Source organism: Sebastes fasciatus, chromosome 15 (genome assembly GCF_043250625.1).
Source record: "Sebastes fasciatus isolate fSebFas1 chromosome 15, fSebFas1.pri, whole genome shotgun sequence".
Classification (NCBI taxonomy): Eukaryota; Metazoa; Chordata; class Actinopteri; order Perciformes; family Sebastidae; genus Sebastes; species Sebastes fasciatus.
Genome location: NC_133809.1, coordinates 2169596 through 2190464, shown reverse-complemented (window position 1 = coordinate 2190464; position 20869 = coordinate 2169596). Strand labels below are relative to the sequence as shown.

At 43.6% G+C, this 20869-nt stretch overlaps 1 protein-coding gene across 2 annotated transcripts in view; it reads left to right on the top strand.

The window, feature by feature from the left end:
- Positions 1-20869, top strand: part of akap6 (A kinase (PRKA) anchor protein 6) — a 420277-nt gene that overhangs the window by 96682 nt on the left and 302726 nt on the right. For both annotated transcript variants that reach the window (XR_012597348.1, XM_074661221.1), the window contains exon 14: positions 20751-20869. This exon is cut by the window's right edge and continues 15 nt beyond it. Coding sequence is in view for 1 of the 2 variants with exons in the window: in XM_074661221.1 (XP_074517322.1) it covers positions 20751-20869 (119 nt within the window). In the remaining variant the exon portion in view is untranslated. The remainder of the gene's footprint in view (positions 1-20750) is intronic.

The window sequence follows — 20869 nt, the reverse complement described above, 5'->3', positions numbered from 1 at the left end:
TCTTTATTGATTGAATCTAGACTAACACTAGCAATATTTAAGTGACTGAGGGTCCTTTCACACCTTCCTCATTTGGTACGGATTTCACAGTTACAGGTGTGACTCGTCACCAAACAGCCTGGTTCTTTGAGATAGGTGGTCTCGGTCCAGATTCAACTGAACCACTGAACATTTGTTTAGGCTGGTTCGGACTTTCGGAAAATTTGGCAAGAGGTCGTCATGTTGTGAGAGGAGAGTAGCTCCTTTAAGGAATTGATCAGTGTGTAGCAAAGGTGTGGTTGAGCGGGAGAGAGAATGACAGTGGACGTAGGTGACAAGGACAGGACGTAGGTGATGAGGACGGGACGTAGGTGATGAGGAAGGGACGTAGGTGATGACGACGGGACGACGACGGGACGTAGGTGATGAGGACAGGATGTAGAAGAAGATGACTGGATGTAGGAGAAGATGACAGGATGTAGGAGAAGATGATAGGACGTAGGAGAAGATGATAGGACGTAGGAGAAGATGATAGGACGTAGGAGAAGATGATAGGATGTAGGAGAAGATGATAGGATGTAGGAGAAGATGACAGGATGTAGGAGAAGATGATAGGATGTAGGAGAAGATGATAGGACGTAGGAGAAGATGATAGGATGTAGGAGAAGATGATAGGACGTAGGAGAAGATGATAGGATGTAGGAGAAGATGATAGGACGTAGGAGAAGATGATAGGATGTAGGAGAAGATGATAGGATGTAGGAGAAGATGATAGGATGTAGGAGAAGATGATAGGACATAGGAGAAGATGATAGGACGTAGGAGAAGATGATAGGATGTAGGAGAAGATGATAGGATGTAGGAGAAGATGATAGGACGTAGGAGAAGATGATAGGATGTAGGAGAAGATGATAGGATGTAGGAGAAGATGATAGGACGTAGGAGAAGATGATAGGACGTAGGAGAAGATGATAGGATGTAGGAGAAGATGATAGGACGTAGGTGATGACGACGAGTGTAAAGCACTTTGAGTGGTTGGAAGTCTAGAAAAGTGCTATATAAATGCAAGTCCATTTACCATTAGCCAATGAACTATAACGGGTGATGATATGTCAGATACTTTGTATTTTTTGTTTCTTCTTTTGGAGTTGTTCTGCTCCAAAGTAACTAAATCAGTAAATGAGGCTGTAAGAATCCGTCTTGCTGTTGTGTGTTCGTGGACATTTCAGGCTCTGTACAACATGGTTTACTGTTACGGCTGTTGTCCGTGTGTCTGGAGCGCTCTCTCTCTGCTTCTCACCTTTGGTCTCTTGCTCAAGGGCACTCCAGCAGGACTCACGGCTGCCGATGCGGCGGTTAAACCCGTAACCTCTCGGACTACGCTCAGAACAAAACCACTCTGAATATTTTAAACTTTTCCACGCTGGCAGATCAACACCGGATTAAAAATTACAAATGCCGCGGGTGGTTAATTACAATTTCATGACCTCCTCCAGACAAACGAGTCCAGTTTGTGAAGCGGTGGAGGGGGGGGGGGGGGGGGGGGGGGGGGGGGTCGAGAAGGACACAAAATGGCCGATGAGAAATGGCCGCCAGCGCCGAGCGGTGTTACTGTATATGGAGCGAAAGCAGAGGGTGTTTATTTAGTATTTATTCTGCACTTCATCATCTCCCCTCCGCTAATCCACTGGCTGCTGTACGCACCACTGACCACGCCGTATCGCTAACCTCTGCCTGGATCACAGCGAGCCGTGTATGTGTGTGTGTGTGTGTGTGTGTGTGTGTGTGTGTGTGTGTGTGTGTGTGTGTGTGTGTGAGTGTGAGTGTGTGTGTGTGTGTGTGAGAGAGAGAGAGAGAGAGAGAGAGAGAGAGAGAGAGAGAGAGAGAGGATGATGTCTATCCCTCCATCTGAAACCTTGTTAAATATTCATTGACAATTATTCCGCTTTGACCGAGGAGTTAGATGATGCTACTGCAGAGAGAAACTGAAAAAGAAAGTGTGTGAGAGGGAGGGAGAGAGGGAGAGAGAGGGAGAGGGAGAGGGAGAGAGGGAGAGGGAGAGAGGGAGAGGGAGGGAAGGAGCGAGAGATGAAGGCGAAGAATAATAGAAGATTGTCTTGGAAATATTATGATGAATCACTTGTATGTAAAATCATTAAATGACCTGCAGACAAACCAAAAGCGCAGACTGACAGAGAGACAACACCCACTCTGTTTCACCCTCCCTCTCTCTCTCTCTCTCTCTCTCTCTCTCACACACCGGGTCTGAGCGTGATTAGGTGAGCGTATTAAATATTAAATATCAAACAGTGCCCTTGGTCGACTCCGCTGCCACCTGACAGGCTGACTCTTAGTGAAAGAGACACAAGTGAAACACTCCGGGCACAATAAGCGCTCTCTCTCTCTCTCTACGTTAAACTGGCTTCTCACAATCACGGTCACAAATGACCACATTTGTTGACACAAGGAATTTGACTCTGGTTGACGGTAACCCCTCGATATATATATATATATATATCGTTTGGCTTCAGTATCCTTCAGATGAAGTGATTCTCAGATTGATGTTTGGAGCGTACGTTGGTTTTGGGCATCCTTATAAAGTAGCTCTGTGTGTCCTCAGGATGTACTAAAGCCCATGACCGGTGGGGGCGGTGTGTCAGGATGTCAAATAAAGTCACCACGGCAGCTTTTTCTTTATCTTAATCTCAACATTTCTAACATAGAAGGTGTCGCCATATTTAGTTATGTTGTCTCACAGTTCTCAAGGAACATGATCAAGGTATGATTTCGCCCCCAATCTGCCCCCTATTGGTTTATGTTAAGAAATCAATATATATCATCATCTACCATAAATTAATTAATTTGTTTTTTAAATTTTATTGTGTAGAGACTAGGGATGCATCGATACCACTTTTTTTTTAGACCGAGTACAAGTACTTACATTTGGGTACTCTCCGATACCGAGTACCGATACGAGTACTTCTCTGTGCCAAAAGACCCTCGTTAACAGCCAGCTGGAGGCTGTGAGCGACACACGGCAGGCTGGGGAGTCCCGCAGACAAGGCGGTGCGCCGCGAACGGATCTAGGTCGGCTTGGAAAGGCTTGGGGCGAGGGTGCTTCCCGTGGCCGTGGACTAAGTGTCACCGGGGCGGACTGTCCTTAGTGCGCCCAAACCATCATGCCCCCAGGGCGGGGCTCGGCCCACGTAAAAGGCGCCAGGGGTCTGCGGCGATGTCTGCAACCCACCCGACCCTTCTTGAAACACGGACCAAGGAGTCTAACGCACACACAAGTCAGAGGGTGCAAGCAAAACCCCGTGGCGCAATGAAAGTGAGGGCCGGCGCGCACCGGCTGAGGTGGGATCCCGGCCTCGTGGGGTCGAACGCACTACCGGCCCGTCTTGCCCGCACCGTCGGGGAGGTGGAGCGTGAGCGCGTGCGATAGGACTCGAAAGATCCTGACGAGAGGTTAACATCTCACTGCCGTAATGTGGTATCGGTGCCGTTGTATCGGAGCCGTTTTGCCAGTACAAGTACATGAGCACAGTATCGGACCCGATACCCGATACTGATGCCAACACTGTAATTTGATTTGTGCAATATCTATGAGGACTAGTGCAGCCGTTGGCATCTTGGCAGCGATGACACAGTCTAACTCCCCGCTAATCCAAACATGGAGGTGGATCGTCGGTAGAGCAGACAGCCAGCAGCAGGAGGAGATCCAGATGTTTTGTCATGTCGTCCATCTTTAAATACATTCTATGGTTCAGATTTATAGATGATGAGAATAATCATTAGTAATCATTATTAGTCCTGTACTGTACTAGTTTGCGGTTGGTTAGTTGAACATTAGTTTGACTCATTTCACCTTGATGAGAAAGAACATCCTCAGAGCAGATAAAGGCTGAAGTTTCAAACTCTCTCTGAATGAACTGTCAGACAGTCGGGGGTTAAAACGCAGAACGATCACTTGAGAATCTATATGTTTTGAGACGTGATGATTTGATTTTACAGTATTACCCAAATGGGTTTGGAATTGTCCAATGAAATTCATCCCACCCTTGAGGACGTCCTTTATCTAGGATCACGTGGACGCCGCCGTCTCCTGCCGGTCGTCTCCGTGACGATGGCCCTCTCAGGTGTCGTTAGAGCAGCTGCCGACTCCAGCCGAGCGATCTCACTGGTCGAGCCGGGTTACCATCCCGACTAACGAGGCTGTAAAAAGATCAGGATCTGGTCCCAGCTGAGGAGCCGGCTGACGCTCGCTCCCCTGCTAATTTGAGGCCTGTTTTATTTATTTATTTTTTTATTCCCCGCGGAGCTGATGTGTGGCGATGTCGCTGTGGCAACCATAATAATCCAGAGAAGAAGACCCTCGGGGGCGATGGTGGCATATTGTGGCAGATGCCAACAGCCGTAAAGCATTTCTGTCACAAAGACGGAGGCTATAGGCGCTTCTTTCTTTCTTTCCCTTTTCTTTCCTTTTAGTTTCTCTTTTTCCATTTGTTAGTTTCTTCTCCTCTCTTCTGTCCTCCCTCATCTCTTTCTTCATCTTCCTCCCTTTTTCCCTTTCTCAGTTTCTTCCTTTCCTCACCTCTTCTCTCCACCCATGCTCTGCCTAAAAGAACTCATCTCTGTCTTATTGAGTCCTAAAAGTCTCATTTTCTGTAAGCAAGTAAAACAGAATTCTTGTTGTTGATTCTCATGATCTTTGAATGTGTTCCAATCCACGTACTTCCTGAAGTACACTTCAATGTAGTGCACTGTGTGCACTCTGTACTCACTTGAGTAGTGCGTAAATTTCAACGGGGTAGGGTCGTCTCAAATCGAATACTCTGCGGCGCACTGACCGGAAATGACGATCGCAACATTTGACCGCGGCTCGCTACCCGCCAAAATATCTTCTGAAAAAAAATGAAAGCAGAGTGGAAATTACGTTTCCAACGTCGTCGCCTACGATGTGTCCTCCTGTTGGCTGAAAATGCACCGGTATGTTTACGTATTGTTTTATTCTGTTATCTACGTCTGTTTGAATAGTGGTCGTGGCTCCGCCCCTTCCGCTACGTAGCCAAGATAGCGACAGTTGAGTGTGGAAAGTGTCCAGCGTTCCACACTCAACGATCTGACCGTTTTGAGTACAACATCCGGGTACTTTGAGTGCACTTTGCCGTACTTCCCAGTGTGAACGCACTTATGCACTCAAAGTAGTAAGTGTAAGTACAGAAGTACGCGGATTGAAACACACTGTTTGTCTTGGTTAGGTTGATGTTTAGTCCTAACTTCTCCGATGTTGATGAAGATCGGTAGTTCGTTAGTTAGTTAGTATCTGGCAACACTAGAAACCTCTAAAGGTCTCAAGGACTCCTGAGAGAGAGACTGATAATGTATTGTAGGGGTAGGCAGGCGGTCAGCACAGATACATTATTAAGATGATTTAAACTTCATTAAAATGGTAAAACACTGAGTATTGAAGAAGCACTTACACTGAAGATGGTAAGCTTTGTCCTAGGACTGTGGTCCTGAAACTGCAGCCTCCTCTGTTGCAGGAACAGCCTCACAAATGTTTCAAGAATTTTCCAGAATCAAGTGTCATTTTTCTTGAGTCTAGTTGCGTGATCTCCCTCAGTGACTCTGTCTTCATTTGTTCCTTCTCTTTTTGGAAAGAAGTTCCTGTTTTGGAATCTGGTGGGAATAATAATCTCGCTGCACCGACAGAATTATTTCACTTCTTTTGAGATAATTACAGAAAATCAATGAAGAGATTTCTGCTGTGTTCTTCCTTTTTTTCTTCACTCCTCTTTCCTACCTCCCCTCCCATCTTTCTACCTCTCCTCTTCCTCCATCTTCACCTCCCTCTCTCCATCTCTCCTCCTCTCCCTCCACCATCTCTCTCTGTATCAGTCAGTGGAGGTTGAGGATTGCAGCCGCCGTGTCACACGTTACTTTTGATTTATGTTCCATCTGTGATATTGAAAATAACTGGAATGGTGTCCTTGAACGGAGCGGAAAGCCCAGGCAGGAGGAAGAGGAGGAGGAGGAGGAGGAGGAGGAGGAGGAGGAGGAAGAGGAGGAGGAGGAGGAGGAGGAGGAGGAGGAGGAGGAGGAGGAGGAGGAGGAGGAGGAGGAGGAGGAGGAGGAGGAGGAGGAGGAGGAGGAGGAGGAGAGAGGAGGAGGAGGAGGAGGAGGAGGAGGAGGAGGAGGAGGAGGAGTAGTATAAGGAGGTGGATTTGGAGCGAGAAGTAGAAAAAAATAAACTGGAGGGCCGTGCACTCGCTCTCCTCTCTCTGTCACGTCATTTCAGTCCCAGACGCTCGCCGTCAAATTACATCTAATAACTGATAATTACGCAGAATGGACCTTAATTACCTGTAATTTACCCCCCCAAAATCTTAATTCTCCTCCGCCACCCGCCACGTAAATAAACGCCACATCTAATTTGCTTGTTTTGGAGACCACACGGTGCACGGTGATGGATACGAGGGGCCTTTGAATCGGCTCGAGGTAATTTGATTCTGGAGGAGCCCACTGCATTTTTAATGATCTGAACTCAGCCGAGCGTGAGCCACTTTTTTAGTTCTTTATTTATTTTTGTGTCACCTTTGATAAAGCTGAGACACTTTGCTTTTCAAAATGATATTATTTCTGTACATACAGAACACCTGCTGATAGTCTTGTGTTTGCTGGCCTCCAGTGGTTTAACTTCTCACCTGGCTGCAGTGATGATCAGGTGTACTGCAGGACTCCGTGACAGGAAGGAGGTTCGATAACGCTCCAAAGTTACCTTACATTTTGATGAGGAAAAACTCTCATGTCCATTTTCAAAGGGGTCCCTTGACCTCTGACCTCTAGACATGTGAATGTAAATGGGTTCTATGGGTACCCACGAGTCTCCCCTTTACAGACATGCCCACTTTATGATAATCACATGCAGTTTGGGGCAAGTCATAGTCAAGTCAGCACACTGACACACTGACAGCTGTTGTTGCCTGTTGAGCTGCAGTTTGCCATGTTATGATTGGAGCATATTGTTTTATGCTAAATGCAGTACATGTGAGGGTTTCTGGACAATATCTGTCATTGTTTTGTGTTGTTAATTGATTTCCAATAATAAATATATACATACATTTACATAAAGCAGCATATTTGTCCACTCCCATGTTGATAAGAGAATTGAATCTCGAGTAAATATTTTAATGGACTGCCACTAGTATATTTTGATGCTGATACTTTTGTACTTTTACTCTTTGAATGCAGGACTTTTACTTGTAACCGATTTATTTTTACACTGTGGTATTACTACTTTCACTTGAGTACTTCCTCCACCACTGTATATAGGCGATATGAAAGATAATGATTGTAATAATTTTGAGCCATGCCCACTTTTGCTTTGTTTTTAAAGCCCAAACCGTAATTTTATCGACCACCTACATTCGAGTGTATTCACATTTATGAATGAAGAGTTTGTTGAGTGTCACAGCAGCCAATCAGTGAGCATCCCTCCAATTCTGTCTTTTGGGAAACAGGAAATAAAATCCCTCCGTAGCCCTTCAGCCTTTTTATTAAAACAAGAACAAAAATGAATCTTTTGTAGTTACGTCTCCCTCTCATACACACACACAGATCTGAACAATAACACACACTCAATCATCGGCATCATCTGCCTCTCTCTCCTGCTGAGTGTGTGTGTGTGTCTGTGTGTGTGCGTGTGTCTGTGTGTGTGTGTGTGTGTGTGTGTGTGTGTGTGTGTGTGTGTGTGTGCGTGCTGTAGCATAGAGAGAGATTCTTGTGAAGTTGTTTTTTAAATCATATTTGATTTCATGCATAATTAGCTCGACCATCAGCAGCCGGCGGGCCGCATGCTGGGTGTTTACACACTCACACACACACACACACACACACACACACACACACACACACACACACACACACACACACGCACACACACAGACACACACACAGTACAGCCCAGGTCAGGACGGGTATATACACACACACACACACTATAGAATAAATCACAATGTTTCTACATTACTAGTAACTGAAAGGTATGCTGCTTACCTGTGTGTGTGCATGTGCACGTGTGTGCGTGTGCATGAGCCCGCGGGCGGCGTCCAATTTGCCGATAGGGTGAGACAGAGGAAGGGAAAGAGAGAGAGAGAGAGAGAGAGAGAGAGGAGAGTCTTCTTTGCTTTGCTCGAGACTCACTCGCAGTCGGATTAAAAACTTAATTATGTTTTAAAATGATATTTTAATTAAATATGGAAGCAGAAATGGATTGGCACCAAAATAATTAATCAAACATCAAAAAGTGAGCGTCGTCTTTCTGCTTCGGCCAGCAGAAAATAAAGTCAGCAGCAGGCCCGTTAGCTCGGCTGAACGTTCGTTTAACTCTCCCTCCCTCCCTCCATCCCTCCATCCCTCCCTCTGTTTTCCGTCTTCCCTCTCTGCCCTAAACACAAGAACACATTATATCCAGTCCCACAATGCATCTGTGATAATGACTCACAGATGTAATTAATTATCAGCTTGCTAATTAATGATCAGTGTGTTCAGTCTGTAGTTTCTGAAGTCAGGATTCTTGTTAACGACTTCATTTGAGCAACTTAGCTGCTAGAAACATCCTTGATGATTTACATCCATCTCACGGTAAACTGTTTGGTAACATTAGCAGGTAAACTCTCAGCAGCTTCAGCTTTCAGCTCACCACTAAACTGTTTGGTTTGTAGTCTAGTTAGTATTTAAAGTGTCAACAAACAGATGAAATGTTTTCCAATTTCCAAGTGACTGTGTTGCTTTCGTGACCTTTAATAATAAAGAAATAATGAAACATTCATTTGAAATACAGATGCAGTCTCTAACTTCCTCTGCTAAGTAGTTTAATCTAAAATCAGCAGTCTGTTTTTCTTTGTTACAGATTCAACAATTTAGAATACAAAACGTTTCTCTCGTCGCTTAGAAAAATAGTATTTATGTGGATTTGAATATGAAAGTAAAACTTATTTTTTAGATTATAAATTATTTTAATTTTTTTTCATCGTCTCTCTGTGTCCGTCTGATTCTCAAACACTTTGGTAGCTGCTGAATGGATGGATGGAGGGATGGATGGAGGGATGGATGGATGGAGGGATGGATGGATAGAGAGGAGGAGGGATGAGTGGAGGAGAGAGGAGATGATAGAGGCAATCAATATTTCTAGCATTCTAATTAAAGCCTCTCTGTGAAAAAAACATGTAATTATCAGTAAATGAAATACAAGGTCACTCTACCTGATGGAGGGGTGGAGGAGGAGGGTGATGGAGGGATGGAGGGAGGAGAAAACAACAGAAAGGCTGCATGTTGAGATCTGGGAATTCTGCTGACAATGGATTCTATTCTTTATTCTTTATTTTGAATTTAGTTAGTTTAGTTTGTAATATGAACTCATGACGACACAAACGTCTAATCTTTAAACAAACCTTTAAAGCCCCCCTCCAGAGTATTGTGGTATTTCTATGATATTTCATATTTGATTGAGTCATTTCCAGACTAAGTTGATTAACACACTGTTCACCAAGGTGTTTTTGACAAATAACTTAATTTTGTGCACAAAGCAAAATAGAAGGTTGTTGGCCAGTGTTAGCACCTCGAAACCGCATTTCAAACGCCGAACCTCGGCAACACGTCTATCCGTCCTCCGGTGCGTTGTGGCCGGCGTGCGGCGGTGCAGCTCCTCGGTGCAGCAGCAGCAGCCAGACGGCCGCCTCGCCAGGAGGAGACGGTGAAGAAGAGAGAGAGAGAGAGAGAGAGAGAGAGAGAGAGAGAGAGAGAGTCGGTGTGTTGAGATAATTCTGGTCTCATTTGTGGTCTGATGAACAGTAAATTCATCTAAGCTGGTGTCATTCAAACTAGGTTGACAAACGATGTAATCTGGTTGCCGTGGTGATGAATTATGTCTGAGTATTAACCATAACCCCGTTCTCTGTTTGAGAGAGAACGTTAACCAAAAAACAGGAAGTAAAACTGTCTGGAGGGGCGGGGGGGGTTTGAGTCAGAAGTCAGAACTGAACAAAATGTCCTCTCTTTCCTAACATATTCCCGCTTTCCATAAATGTTTTCACTTTCCTAAAATGTCCTCAATCACTTAAAATCTTGCCACTTTCCACAAATGTCCTCGCTTTTGAAATTATCCTCATTTCCCCCAAAAAATGTCTACACTTTTTCAACTGTCTTGCTTTCAAAAAATTTCCTAAATTTCAGAAAAACATCTCTGCTATCCAACTTATATATTCCCACTTAAAATGTCCCGTTGTTAAAGAATGTCCTAACACATGACGGCAGCCGTCTCACGGAGTAAAGAGACGCAGAGAAATTGAATCTTACCTGAAACAGTCTGGAACAGTTCGAGTTCTTTATCACTGGAAGAATGTTGATTAAACACTGAAGCTGCTGGTGTGAGAGAGAGAGAGAGGGAGAGAGAGAGAGAGAGAGAGAGAGAGAGAGAGGGAGAGAGAGAAAGAAAGACAGAATATGCATTTTCAAAATAAAATGTGTTCCACCTTTTCTGCGAGTGTTTAGACGATTCTCTGATGAATCGACAGAGACGAAGATAAACACTAAATTAATGACTGAACACACTGCTGGAGACTTCAGATGTTTTCTAGCCCTCCTCCTCCTCTATCTCTTCATCTCTTCCATCCATCCTCCACCTAATATTTATATATATTTACCTGTTTATACTCTTTATTTCTGGGATTATTTATTCCAAATAGAGTACTACGATACAGTGAGCCTGACCTTGTCTGTCATTCAGCACATCTGAGCGCGCTGCATGCTGCTGTGTCTTTAACCAATAAACCCTATTGTTCTGTGAGTGAGTGCGTGCGTGCGTGCGTGCGTGCGTGCGTGCGTGCGTGTGCATGAGAGAGCAGGGACTGGAGAGATGTTATTGATTTTTCAGGTGATCATCATTTTCTCTCTTTGGGCTGGTTGACGTTTTTTCTTAATAGTGTTTTAGGTCTGCATCACTAGAGCATGCTGGGAGATCAGCTAATTTCACATAGTGTCAGGGGCTGCTCTGTGTGTGTGTGTGTGTGTGTGTGTGTGTGTGTGTGTGTGTGTGTGTGTGTGTGTGTGTGTGTGTGTGTCAGGGATGGTGTGTTTAAGATGCTAAACTGCTGCTGACTCCCTGAATAAGTAACTCAACAACCGCTTTAAAAAGCAAGAACAGAAGCGGTAACGGTGAGCGTGGCGTGGCGTGCCTTTGAGCACGGAGAGGTTTCTGAAAGTGGAGTTTTGGTGTTAAGTGGAGCCTTAAACATAATTTATCTTAATAAATGGTCACGACGGTAATAGCCAGACAGAACTGAACTGAAATCAAAGACCATGTTTTCATATATTCAGATAAATATTGTTTCCTATAGTAACTCCACTCTTTAATATCAATATTTCTGACTCATATGTCATGAAGCAGAAAACATTTTGGAGCGTCACGTCTCCGCCTGACTTCACCAATCAGAGCCAGGAAGCTGAGGACGGTTTGAGATGAAGATATCTGGCAGGCGGTGGCGGTGGCGGCGGCGTTGCGGCGGCGGCCCGGCGCTGGGGGCAGGTGTTACAGCAGCTCCCATTAATATAGCTAATTAACATTAGCCACTATTCTAATTAACACGCAAACTAATTAGGAAATAATTAACCAACATAAAAAAAAAACTGATCTTGCTGAGAGAGAGTGAGAGAGAGTGAGAGAGTGAGAGAGATGAGGTCGCAGACAGACAGACAGAGGAGCTGAGCCTGGTGGAGGGATCAGAGGGGATTGTGGGAGTTTGAGAAGGAGGTGATGATCTGGATCAGTGAGGTTTTGTTGTCTGTAACGCCGTCAGGGGGCCAAACGAGGGCCGACAAGTCCACACGGGGCCAAATCAGCATCTTCAGAGAGCCGTAAAACGTCTGTAACAACAAGATAAGAATCCAAACGTGGATCTTTGACACTGACAGGTGGATATAAAACGTCTTTAGAGCACCAACAGATATTAAAAAGCATAAAGCGACCATTTTATACAGCCTGTTTGTATTGTTTGTTTCATACAGTCAGTCTTTGTTTGGAGGAGTTTACTCACTTTTTATTTTTTTGTGAAGACAGAGCTGAACATGCCGACGTATACCTAACTCTAGACCCACTTAATAGCTCACTAGTCTTGTATGGAGGACAGAACCTGCCAAAAATAAATGAATAAATGACTCAATAAATGAATAAATATGTCATTAAATGTATCAGACATAATATTAAAAATAAATGTAGCCATTAATTAATTGATAAAATGTGATATAATTGATATTTCTGTTTTAATTTGTTTCTTTTCTTTTCTATTAATTTTTTAAATGTATTTATTTATTTTTGAGGCACAAATGCATAAAGAAATGTGAATAGAAATGCAAAGGGGAAATCGTGCAGAAATAAATATATAAATAAATAAATATATACAAACATTTAAAAATACATTTAAAAAATGCAAAAATAAATAAATTTCAAATTTAATAAAAAACAATGATGTATAAACAAAAGGTAAAATTCAACAGAATAGTAAATACATAAGGGAATAAATACAAAGATAAATAAATGAATTTATGTCACATTTTATCAATTAATTAATAGCAGCATATTCACCCACTCCCATTTTGATAAGAGTATTAAATACTAGACGAATCTCCTTTAAGGTACATTTAGAACAGATAAAAAATGTGTGATTCATTTGCGATTATTCGTGATTAACTATGAACAATCATGCGATTGATCGTGATTTAATATTTTCATCGATTGACACACATTTACACATTAACTAATATACTTTGTTTTTACCAGAGTCTGCATTTCCCTGAACTCTATAACAGAAGTAGCGAGTGTAAAACCATCATGACCTCTCGTCTGAATGGTCACAATTATATTAGAATAAGATGCAGGTTGACAAATAGCAACATTTTTCTTTGGAAGATAAACAGAGAGAAACAACGTGCACCTCAGGCTCTCCAGATGTTCTTCATGAGGATTTCTTTTCAAATTCCTCCTCAACTTCTTGCTACCGCTGCAGATTCTCTCTGTTGTTACGTGCTTCCTGAGAACACGATGAATGAGGAGAGGAAGAGGAGGAGGAGGTTAGAGAAGGCCAGGAGGTGAGCTGGAGGTTTGTTTAGTTGGTTTTAGCTGCTTATGAAGACCTCAGTAGAAACATCTGGACAACACAACCAGCCTGCGGACAACACACACACACATTCTGTTGTTTGTAACCTGCTGCCTCAGTGATGCTCACATCTGTTCTGGTCTGATTGTCAGGGAGGATGTGTGTGTGTGTGTGTGTGTGCGTGCGTGCGTGCGTGCGTGCGTGCGTGCGTGCGTGCGTGCGTGCGTGCGTGCGTGTGTGTGTTTTCTTTTATTGTCGGCAATCTGAAAGATGAAATCGGAGCGTTCATTCAACGGCTTCACGCAAATCAAACTGTATTACAGTATCGACACGCACAGGTGTGTGCGTGCGTGTGTGCACGTGTGTGCATGTGTGCATGTGTGCATGTGTGCATGTGTGCGTGTGTGTGTGTGTGTGCTGGCAGCTGGATGCAGCCGTCTCATATACATTATTGATCCTGTATCATTACCCACTGCTCCGCTCTATCACGACAAAAACACCCTGTTATTGGAATACCTCACCTCCAGTATTGACCTGCAACACACACACACGCACACACACACACACACACACACTGATGTCTCAAGACATTAACATCAAATGTGGAGTCAAAAGACAAACCTTTTTGCCCTAGATGGGTCATTTCTTTTTTAATTTTTTCAGTTTTAATTCGTCAGTTTTACCAAAGAAGGTATATCGCTAAGAAGTGAGAGTCAATAGTTTGTTCCATTGCAACGTCAGCTCCCAGCAGCAGAGCTACGCTTCCACCATTTTGGACTGAAAGCGACTTGTAGCTTGTTATCTACTTAACTAAAGTTAGAAAGAGCCGTGGTTAGTGTTTTAACAACGTTTCGGTTATGAGTTATTGATCCGGGAAGTTCAAATCTGTCTTTTTCCCTGAGAAACTCTCTTTTATTGTTTCAAAAAACTACGTACTGATCCATGTCCAGCACCTTCAGTTACACAGCAGCACCGTCCTCATATGCGCTCTTACTTTGTAAATGGCAACTTCCTGTTGCAGAATATGAAAAAAGCAGGTGTTCTTCTAGTGATTTTATTTTTTGTTTTTAGAAATAGAAAATGAAAATAAACCGTTTTTTAAGTTTAGTTCATCTCTTTTTGATCCTGATAAAGAAAAACGCCTAATAAAATTATTTATATTTTAAAACGAAAATCAAATAACTAATTTTTTGTTTTTTAATATCCGTTTGTGAAAGGAAATTCGAATGACCCAAAGACACACTGACCCATATTCTACTGAAACGGCCTGCGTTGAACAATACAAGAGAAATATAATGAGAACTTTCAGTCCAGAATGGTGGCAGTGGCTGTTCTCTTCCTTGTTGACGAAAGCTGCAGAATGTTGAAACTATGCTTTTGCTCCCGGCGCCAATCCGCCGACGGGCCTGAACTCATTCAGGTGGCGTTGAGATGTTCCCGCCACATTAAAGACGGCGCTGAGGAAACACTGCAGGCGCCGCTGGACGCTCAGTCAACCAACAAGTCGCCTGTTTGTCAGATAACTGAGATGACTTATATGGTCTGTAGCAGAGAGCTGATGTTAATACAGCGTTAGTCTGTGACATCATTGATTAGATGATTGATTTGTGTATTGATTTATCAGCTGATAGTTGTTTTTAATGAACGAGCAGACTTGAGGTGTGTTGTGGATGTTGTGGTGTGTCTCTCTGCTGCTGCTGCTGCTGCTCAGCTCTCTGTCCTAACACCGCTGTTTGATTGGCAGTTATAGCCCCGGGAAAACCCCAGGAGACACACACACACACACACACACACACACACACACACACACACACACACACACACACACACACCTCGAGGGAGATGTGCTTGTGAGGGTTTCAAGGGATGCTGGGTAAATTGGCCCTGACATGTAAACAAAAAGCCGCAAAATGACTTGATTCAGCACATCGAGGTAGAACACAAACACACACACACACACACACACACACACACAGAGCTACAGAAAAAAACAGAAACTGTGTGTGTGTGTGTCAGGGGACGGTCTACATATTCATCAAATGAGGCAGATTCTTATTGATTCTTGTGTCTATTAGCGGCGTTAAAGACGAGACTGGAAACACTGGACTCAGCTGTTCTGTTCTAAATCTCTCACACGCTCACTCTCACACACTCTCACAGGGTTTAACACACAGTCCTCACTTATGATAGAAAGTATTTCATTCTGTTTAAGTTTAAATTTGTTTCACTTTCTTTTTAATTTCTAAGATGTGGGCCTGCAGCATTATGATGAGTGCAGCGGGGTAGAAACAGCAGTCAGATGATGTCATGTTAACAAACGTCCACCGTATTTACTGTAGATCTGCACACACAACTTGTAACCGTACAATGCATCCTCATACAACGGTTCGTATATCTTACAAGTTATTCCTCATTTTTTGTTCGTTTTCCTACAAATGTCCAGCAACACATGTCAATAACCACTTGTTACATGCACATAGTCTTTTCAAAATAAAATTCTGTATGGTTAGGTTCAGGAATAAAGATCACGGTTTGGGTTCAAATAACTGCAGAAGTGGCGTTACTTAAGTACGGAAGTTACGTGATGAATAAACATTGACTTCTGGTGTCACACGGGACTTGAACAGCGGTCTCCTGGTGAACGTCTGGTGTTTTCGGACTCATCCATCCACCCCGACCTCCTCCCTACGCCAAGTTTGACGCTCATTATACTTCCTGGTTCACGATTATGTGAATTACATACAAATTGATTTTGTGGGATATATACTAATTACTCGGGCTGTCAAAGTTGTAGCAGCTCAGTTTTAAAGCTAGAGTGAAGATACTGGCATAATATAAAACTATAAAACCTGATGAATCCATCGGTACCAACCATGTCATACTAGCTGGTCATGAAGGAGGTTAAATAACGCTCCAATATTTCACTACATCTTGGCAAGGAAAAACTGTCGGGGCCATTTTCAAAGGGGTCCCTTGACCTCTGACCTCCAGATCAGTGAATGTAAATGGGTTCTATGGGTACCCACGAGTCTCCCCTTTACAGACATGCCCACTTTATGATAATCACATGCAGTTTGGGGCAAGTCATAGTCAAGTCAGCACACTGACACACTGACAGCTGTTGTTGCCTGTTGGGCTGCAGTTTGCCATGTTATGATTGGAGCATATTGTTTTATGCTAAATGCAGTACCTGTGAGGGTTTCTGGATCAATATCTGTCATTGTTTTATGTTGTTAATTGATTTACAATAATAAATATATACATACATTTGCATAAAGCAGCATATTTGTCCACTCCCATGTTGATAAGAGGATTAAATACTTGACAAATCTCCCTTTAAGGTTCATTTTGAACATACAAGTTTTACTAAAAAACAACTCTTCAACAAGTGTGATGATTTTTGTGGCAATGGCATATTTATATGTGTGTCAGATGTGTAACAGTAGCTCATAGAAATATATGCATTTTTACTTTTGATCCTTTTTACAGTTCAGTAGATGAACTTGCACAATGAGCAACACACACACACACACACACACACACTCACACACACACACACACACACACACACACACACACACACTAGCAGATGGAGCCATGAGTCTAGTTTGAAGAGAAATAATTTCTGACAGAAATCCTTGAAGATCCTTCAGACTGGGAAGCAGCCCAACTCATCACTCTGTGTGTGTGTGTGTGTGTGTGTGTGTGTGTGTGTGTGTGTGTGTGTGTGTGTGTGTGTGTGTGTGTGTGTGTGTGTGTGTGTGTGTGTGTGTGTGTGTGTGTGTGTGTGTGTGTGTGTGCGTGTGTGTGTGTGCGTGCGTGTGTGTGTGTGTGCGTGTGTGTGTGTGTTTTAAACAGACTCTGTGTTCCAGTTCTGTGTCCTCAAGGCGTCCAGGAGAAATTGCGTGTGTGTTTCATTATGGCTGTAGTCAGCTGTTAGGTATGAAAAAGCCAATTACAACCATAAGATTGCGTTCGCTCGCTCGCTCGCTGCTAAATTCGGAAAAATAAACGAACTGAATAAATAACTGACTGTCTCTAACAGCGTTACTGACTCAGTTACCAACCTTCTTACTGACTGACTGACGTGTCCACGAAACGCTGACAGAACAGCTGAGAAGTGAAGCCAACACTGAAGTGCCTCAAACCTGCATTCTCTCTACCAGCCAGCAGGGGGCGCCTCCTCTGGTTCTATAGAAGTCTATGAGAAAATGACCCTACTTCTCTCTTGATTTATTACCTCAGTAAACATTGTAAACATGAGTTTATGGTCTCAATCTCTAGTTTCAAGTCTTCTTCAATACAGCATGATGTTCATTTAGTAAATGATGGTCCCATTTAGAGTCAAATAGACCATAAAGCAGGGGATGCTTTAGGGCGGGGCTACCTGGTGATTGACAGGTCGCTACCACGGCGTTGTCCGGTCTGGGAGTTGTACGTGTTTTTGTCTCAGAACTTTAACCCTTTCACAGTCTGTTTTCACTTCATCAGAGTTAATTATAAGATTTTAGTTGATTGGTTAACATATTGATCACCTTAAAATGTCTTATTCAGCATTTAGTTGTACTTAGCTCCACACTCTCGTGTCACTTTTGGTGGCAAAAAAACAAGATGAAAACCGCCAAAAAACAAGGTGGTGACGGGCAAAAACCAAGATGGCTACGGCCAAACTAACAAATTCGAGGCTATGTAATGGCCATTCACAAACCAATGGGTGACGTCACGGTGACTACGTCCACTACTTCTATACAGTCTAAGACCCAGACAGACTTTTTATTGAAATGTTCAATTGACATTGTTTGCAGAATCCTGCATCTTTACCGTCTCTACGTGTAAACATGGTTCAAGATTTCCATTATTGTTTGTTGTTTCCACTGATACACTTTACCTCCTCCACCAGCAGCAGACTTTCCTTATTTTTGTTTCCATTTTATATCTAGAGGTATTCATTTCATGTGTTACCTGCAGCTGGAACTATGAAGGATTTCACACGGGTTAAATGAACTTAAATCTGAGTCTAAACTTCAGAGAGAACATGCAACAGATTACAGGACGGGGCAAAGGTTAAATCCAGCCGTGTGATTGGCTGTCGCTCTTTGAGCACACATGTGATGAATCATGTGATCACTTGACAGCTGCTCATAAAGGTCACTCCTCCCTCGCAGTAAGCAGGAGTAAGTGTGTCTTATTCACCCTCTTTTTTACTCTTTAAATGAAAGTATTTTTAGATGTAATTCGGGGCCCGAGTCAGAGTCAGAGTTATAAACTGCACCAAGGAACAAATTATCAAAGAAAAGAACAATCTAAGCAGCTAATGAACAACTTGACTGATTTACTGACTCACTGGCCGACTAACCAGCCAGCAAACAGCCTGCAAACGCAACCAGGAGAGAAGTAATGAATGGAAGTGGAGAGACATTTAGACAAAGTGAGAAGAATTTTCTCTGAGAGCTTCCAGTTAGTTTCATTTCTGTAATAGCATCACACACACGCACAAACAAAACACCTTCACACACACACACAGATGCAGACGGCGCTGTTGATTGTGTATTGCCTGTTTGTTTATTAGCTCTCTGATTGAGCGGCTCTGCCTTCCACAGATTGGATGACCTTTCCAGATCCTTCCGCGAGTCCGCTAAGTAGATCGGACGGCGAACGCGACGCGGCGACACTTTATTCAGATTGTTACCGAATGAGGAAAAAGCAGGCGGTCATATTTGTGTGTGTGTGCGTCGCTGTTTGTACACTCTCACTCTGCCTTCATTGGTTCAATTGAAGCCTCATCTCCATATAGTTTGTATGCAATTACATCTGAGCGGAGCGCTGAGTGGCTCTATATGATTGTGTCTGGATACTGAGAGCTGTGATGTGTGTGTGTGTGTGTGTGTGTGTGTGTGTGTGTGTGCATGTTTATTTTTTTCTTGTGTGTGTGGAGCAATTCATGGTCGATTTGTGTGTGTGTGTGTGTGTGTGTGTGTGTGTGTGGCGTTATGGGAACATTTGTGCAGGCGTGACGTGTGTGCGTATGAGAGGTAATTTGTGCCGGCGGAAATGCGATTCATGCTAAATGTGTGTTTGTGGTTTTATGGGTAATTTGTGTTAGCAGGATGTGTGTGTGCATTTATATGCATCTACATGTTCATATGGATATGTGAGTGAGTGTGTGAGCCCAGATGAGGGTGCAGGATAAGCGTGGAGTGTGTTTCTAGTGGTTTGTTGGCCACTCGCGGGGCTTTAAAGGGCACGTCCGTCAAAATATGGCACAGCTGAATCTCATTCATCTGCAATAAACAAGCTAATCACACGACAGGACGAGTAGGACAAACGGGCGCCGGGCAGGTTTCACACGTCACTGATAGGTCGCTGCGTTGCTTCACTTTGATTCTGCTCATCCGGTGAAACTGAATCAATGACAAGTAAAGGGCAGTTTGATCAGGAGGAACGAGTTGAATTTAGGCACATTAACTGTTCTGTTCTTCATGTTCTGTAGTTGTGATGTTTGCAACCTTTAGTAGGGTTATTATACTAAACTGAAACTGAAACGAAAATAAGCAGTGAAAAATATTTTTAGTCACCGCTAGATGCCGCCAAATCCAACACACTGCACCTTTAAAGGTGCTGTTTATAAGTCCTAACACGTATAAATCATTGCGGGTCGGTGTCCCATGCGCACTCGCGTGTGGCTACGCTGTTCAGACTCAGACTCCAACACAAACTATACAGAAGCACCAAAACCTCTTGGTTGTATCTAGTGAAGCCCGTCTGTTAAACAGTGTTAACTCTTCCTGCTTCGGCCCCCCGACCGCGGTCAGAAGACACAGGGGAGTTATTAGTTCTGAGAATATCTAGTGAATGTTCAGTGGACGTTTGTGCAGAAATAACTGCTGCAGCTCCTCCAGACCAACAGAGGTTTCCCGTGTCTTGTGAAGTGACGGGGCTCCGCAGAGAGAAACGTTATCATCTCCAACCAAAACTCCGGTGTCTCCCCTGTTCCCTCCGGCCGCGGTCGGGAGGCTGAAGCAGGAAAACACAGTATCAGCATTGATTCATGGAGAGACCTTGGTCTGGTCAGCTAACATTACTGCCAAGCAGCTGAAATATAGAGTGATATTGTGCTTTTAGCTGACGTGTGTCTCCTCACTGTGTTGAGCGATGCTCCTTCATGTCTATGTAGAGCGAGCACAAGCGCCAGCAACAGGACGCTGACTTTCGTTGACTTAACGGCCACAGGTGTCGCTGTTAACAAGACATTTCTGATTCTTACATAGAATCGTCCCTTTAAGCTTGAGGCTTAAATGTCCTGTGGGTGGTGTTAAAGAAAGGTTCAGGTGTCGTTAAGACCTGAAGGACTGATCAGGGAACGCCAGTCTGCTTGTTAGAGGATGATATTTCTTGTGCAGAAGTTTTGGCTGGAAATCAACTTACACAAATAAAAACCCTCTTAAATTGATCCATATCTTTCATTGTTGTTTAACCGCTCCCACGGCGTCTGTGTCGGGGGAACAGATACATCACTTGTTACGGTCAGGAGGACGCCAGATTTATCCTTTCCAGATCATGAATACCCACAGCATGTCGTGTGATTGATGCCCGTATGTCCTGCTCTGTCTCCTCCAGGCTGAGCCGATCCCCAGTCAGTGTGAAGCCCAGCGAGCCGCCCTGGCAGAGCAGATGGCTCTCAGACTGAGCAGCCTGCACTACCCCTCCACCGCCAGCAGGAGGCACTACAGTCAGCT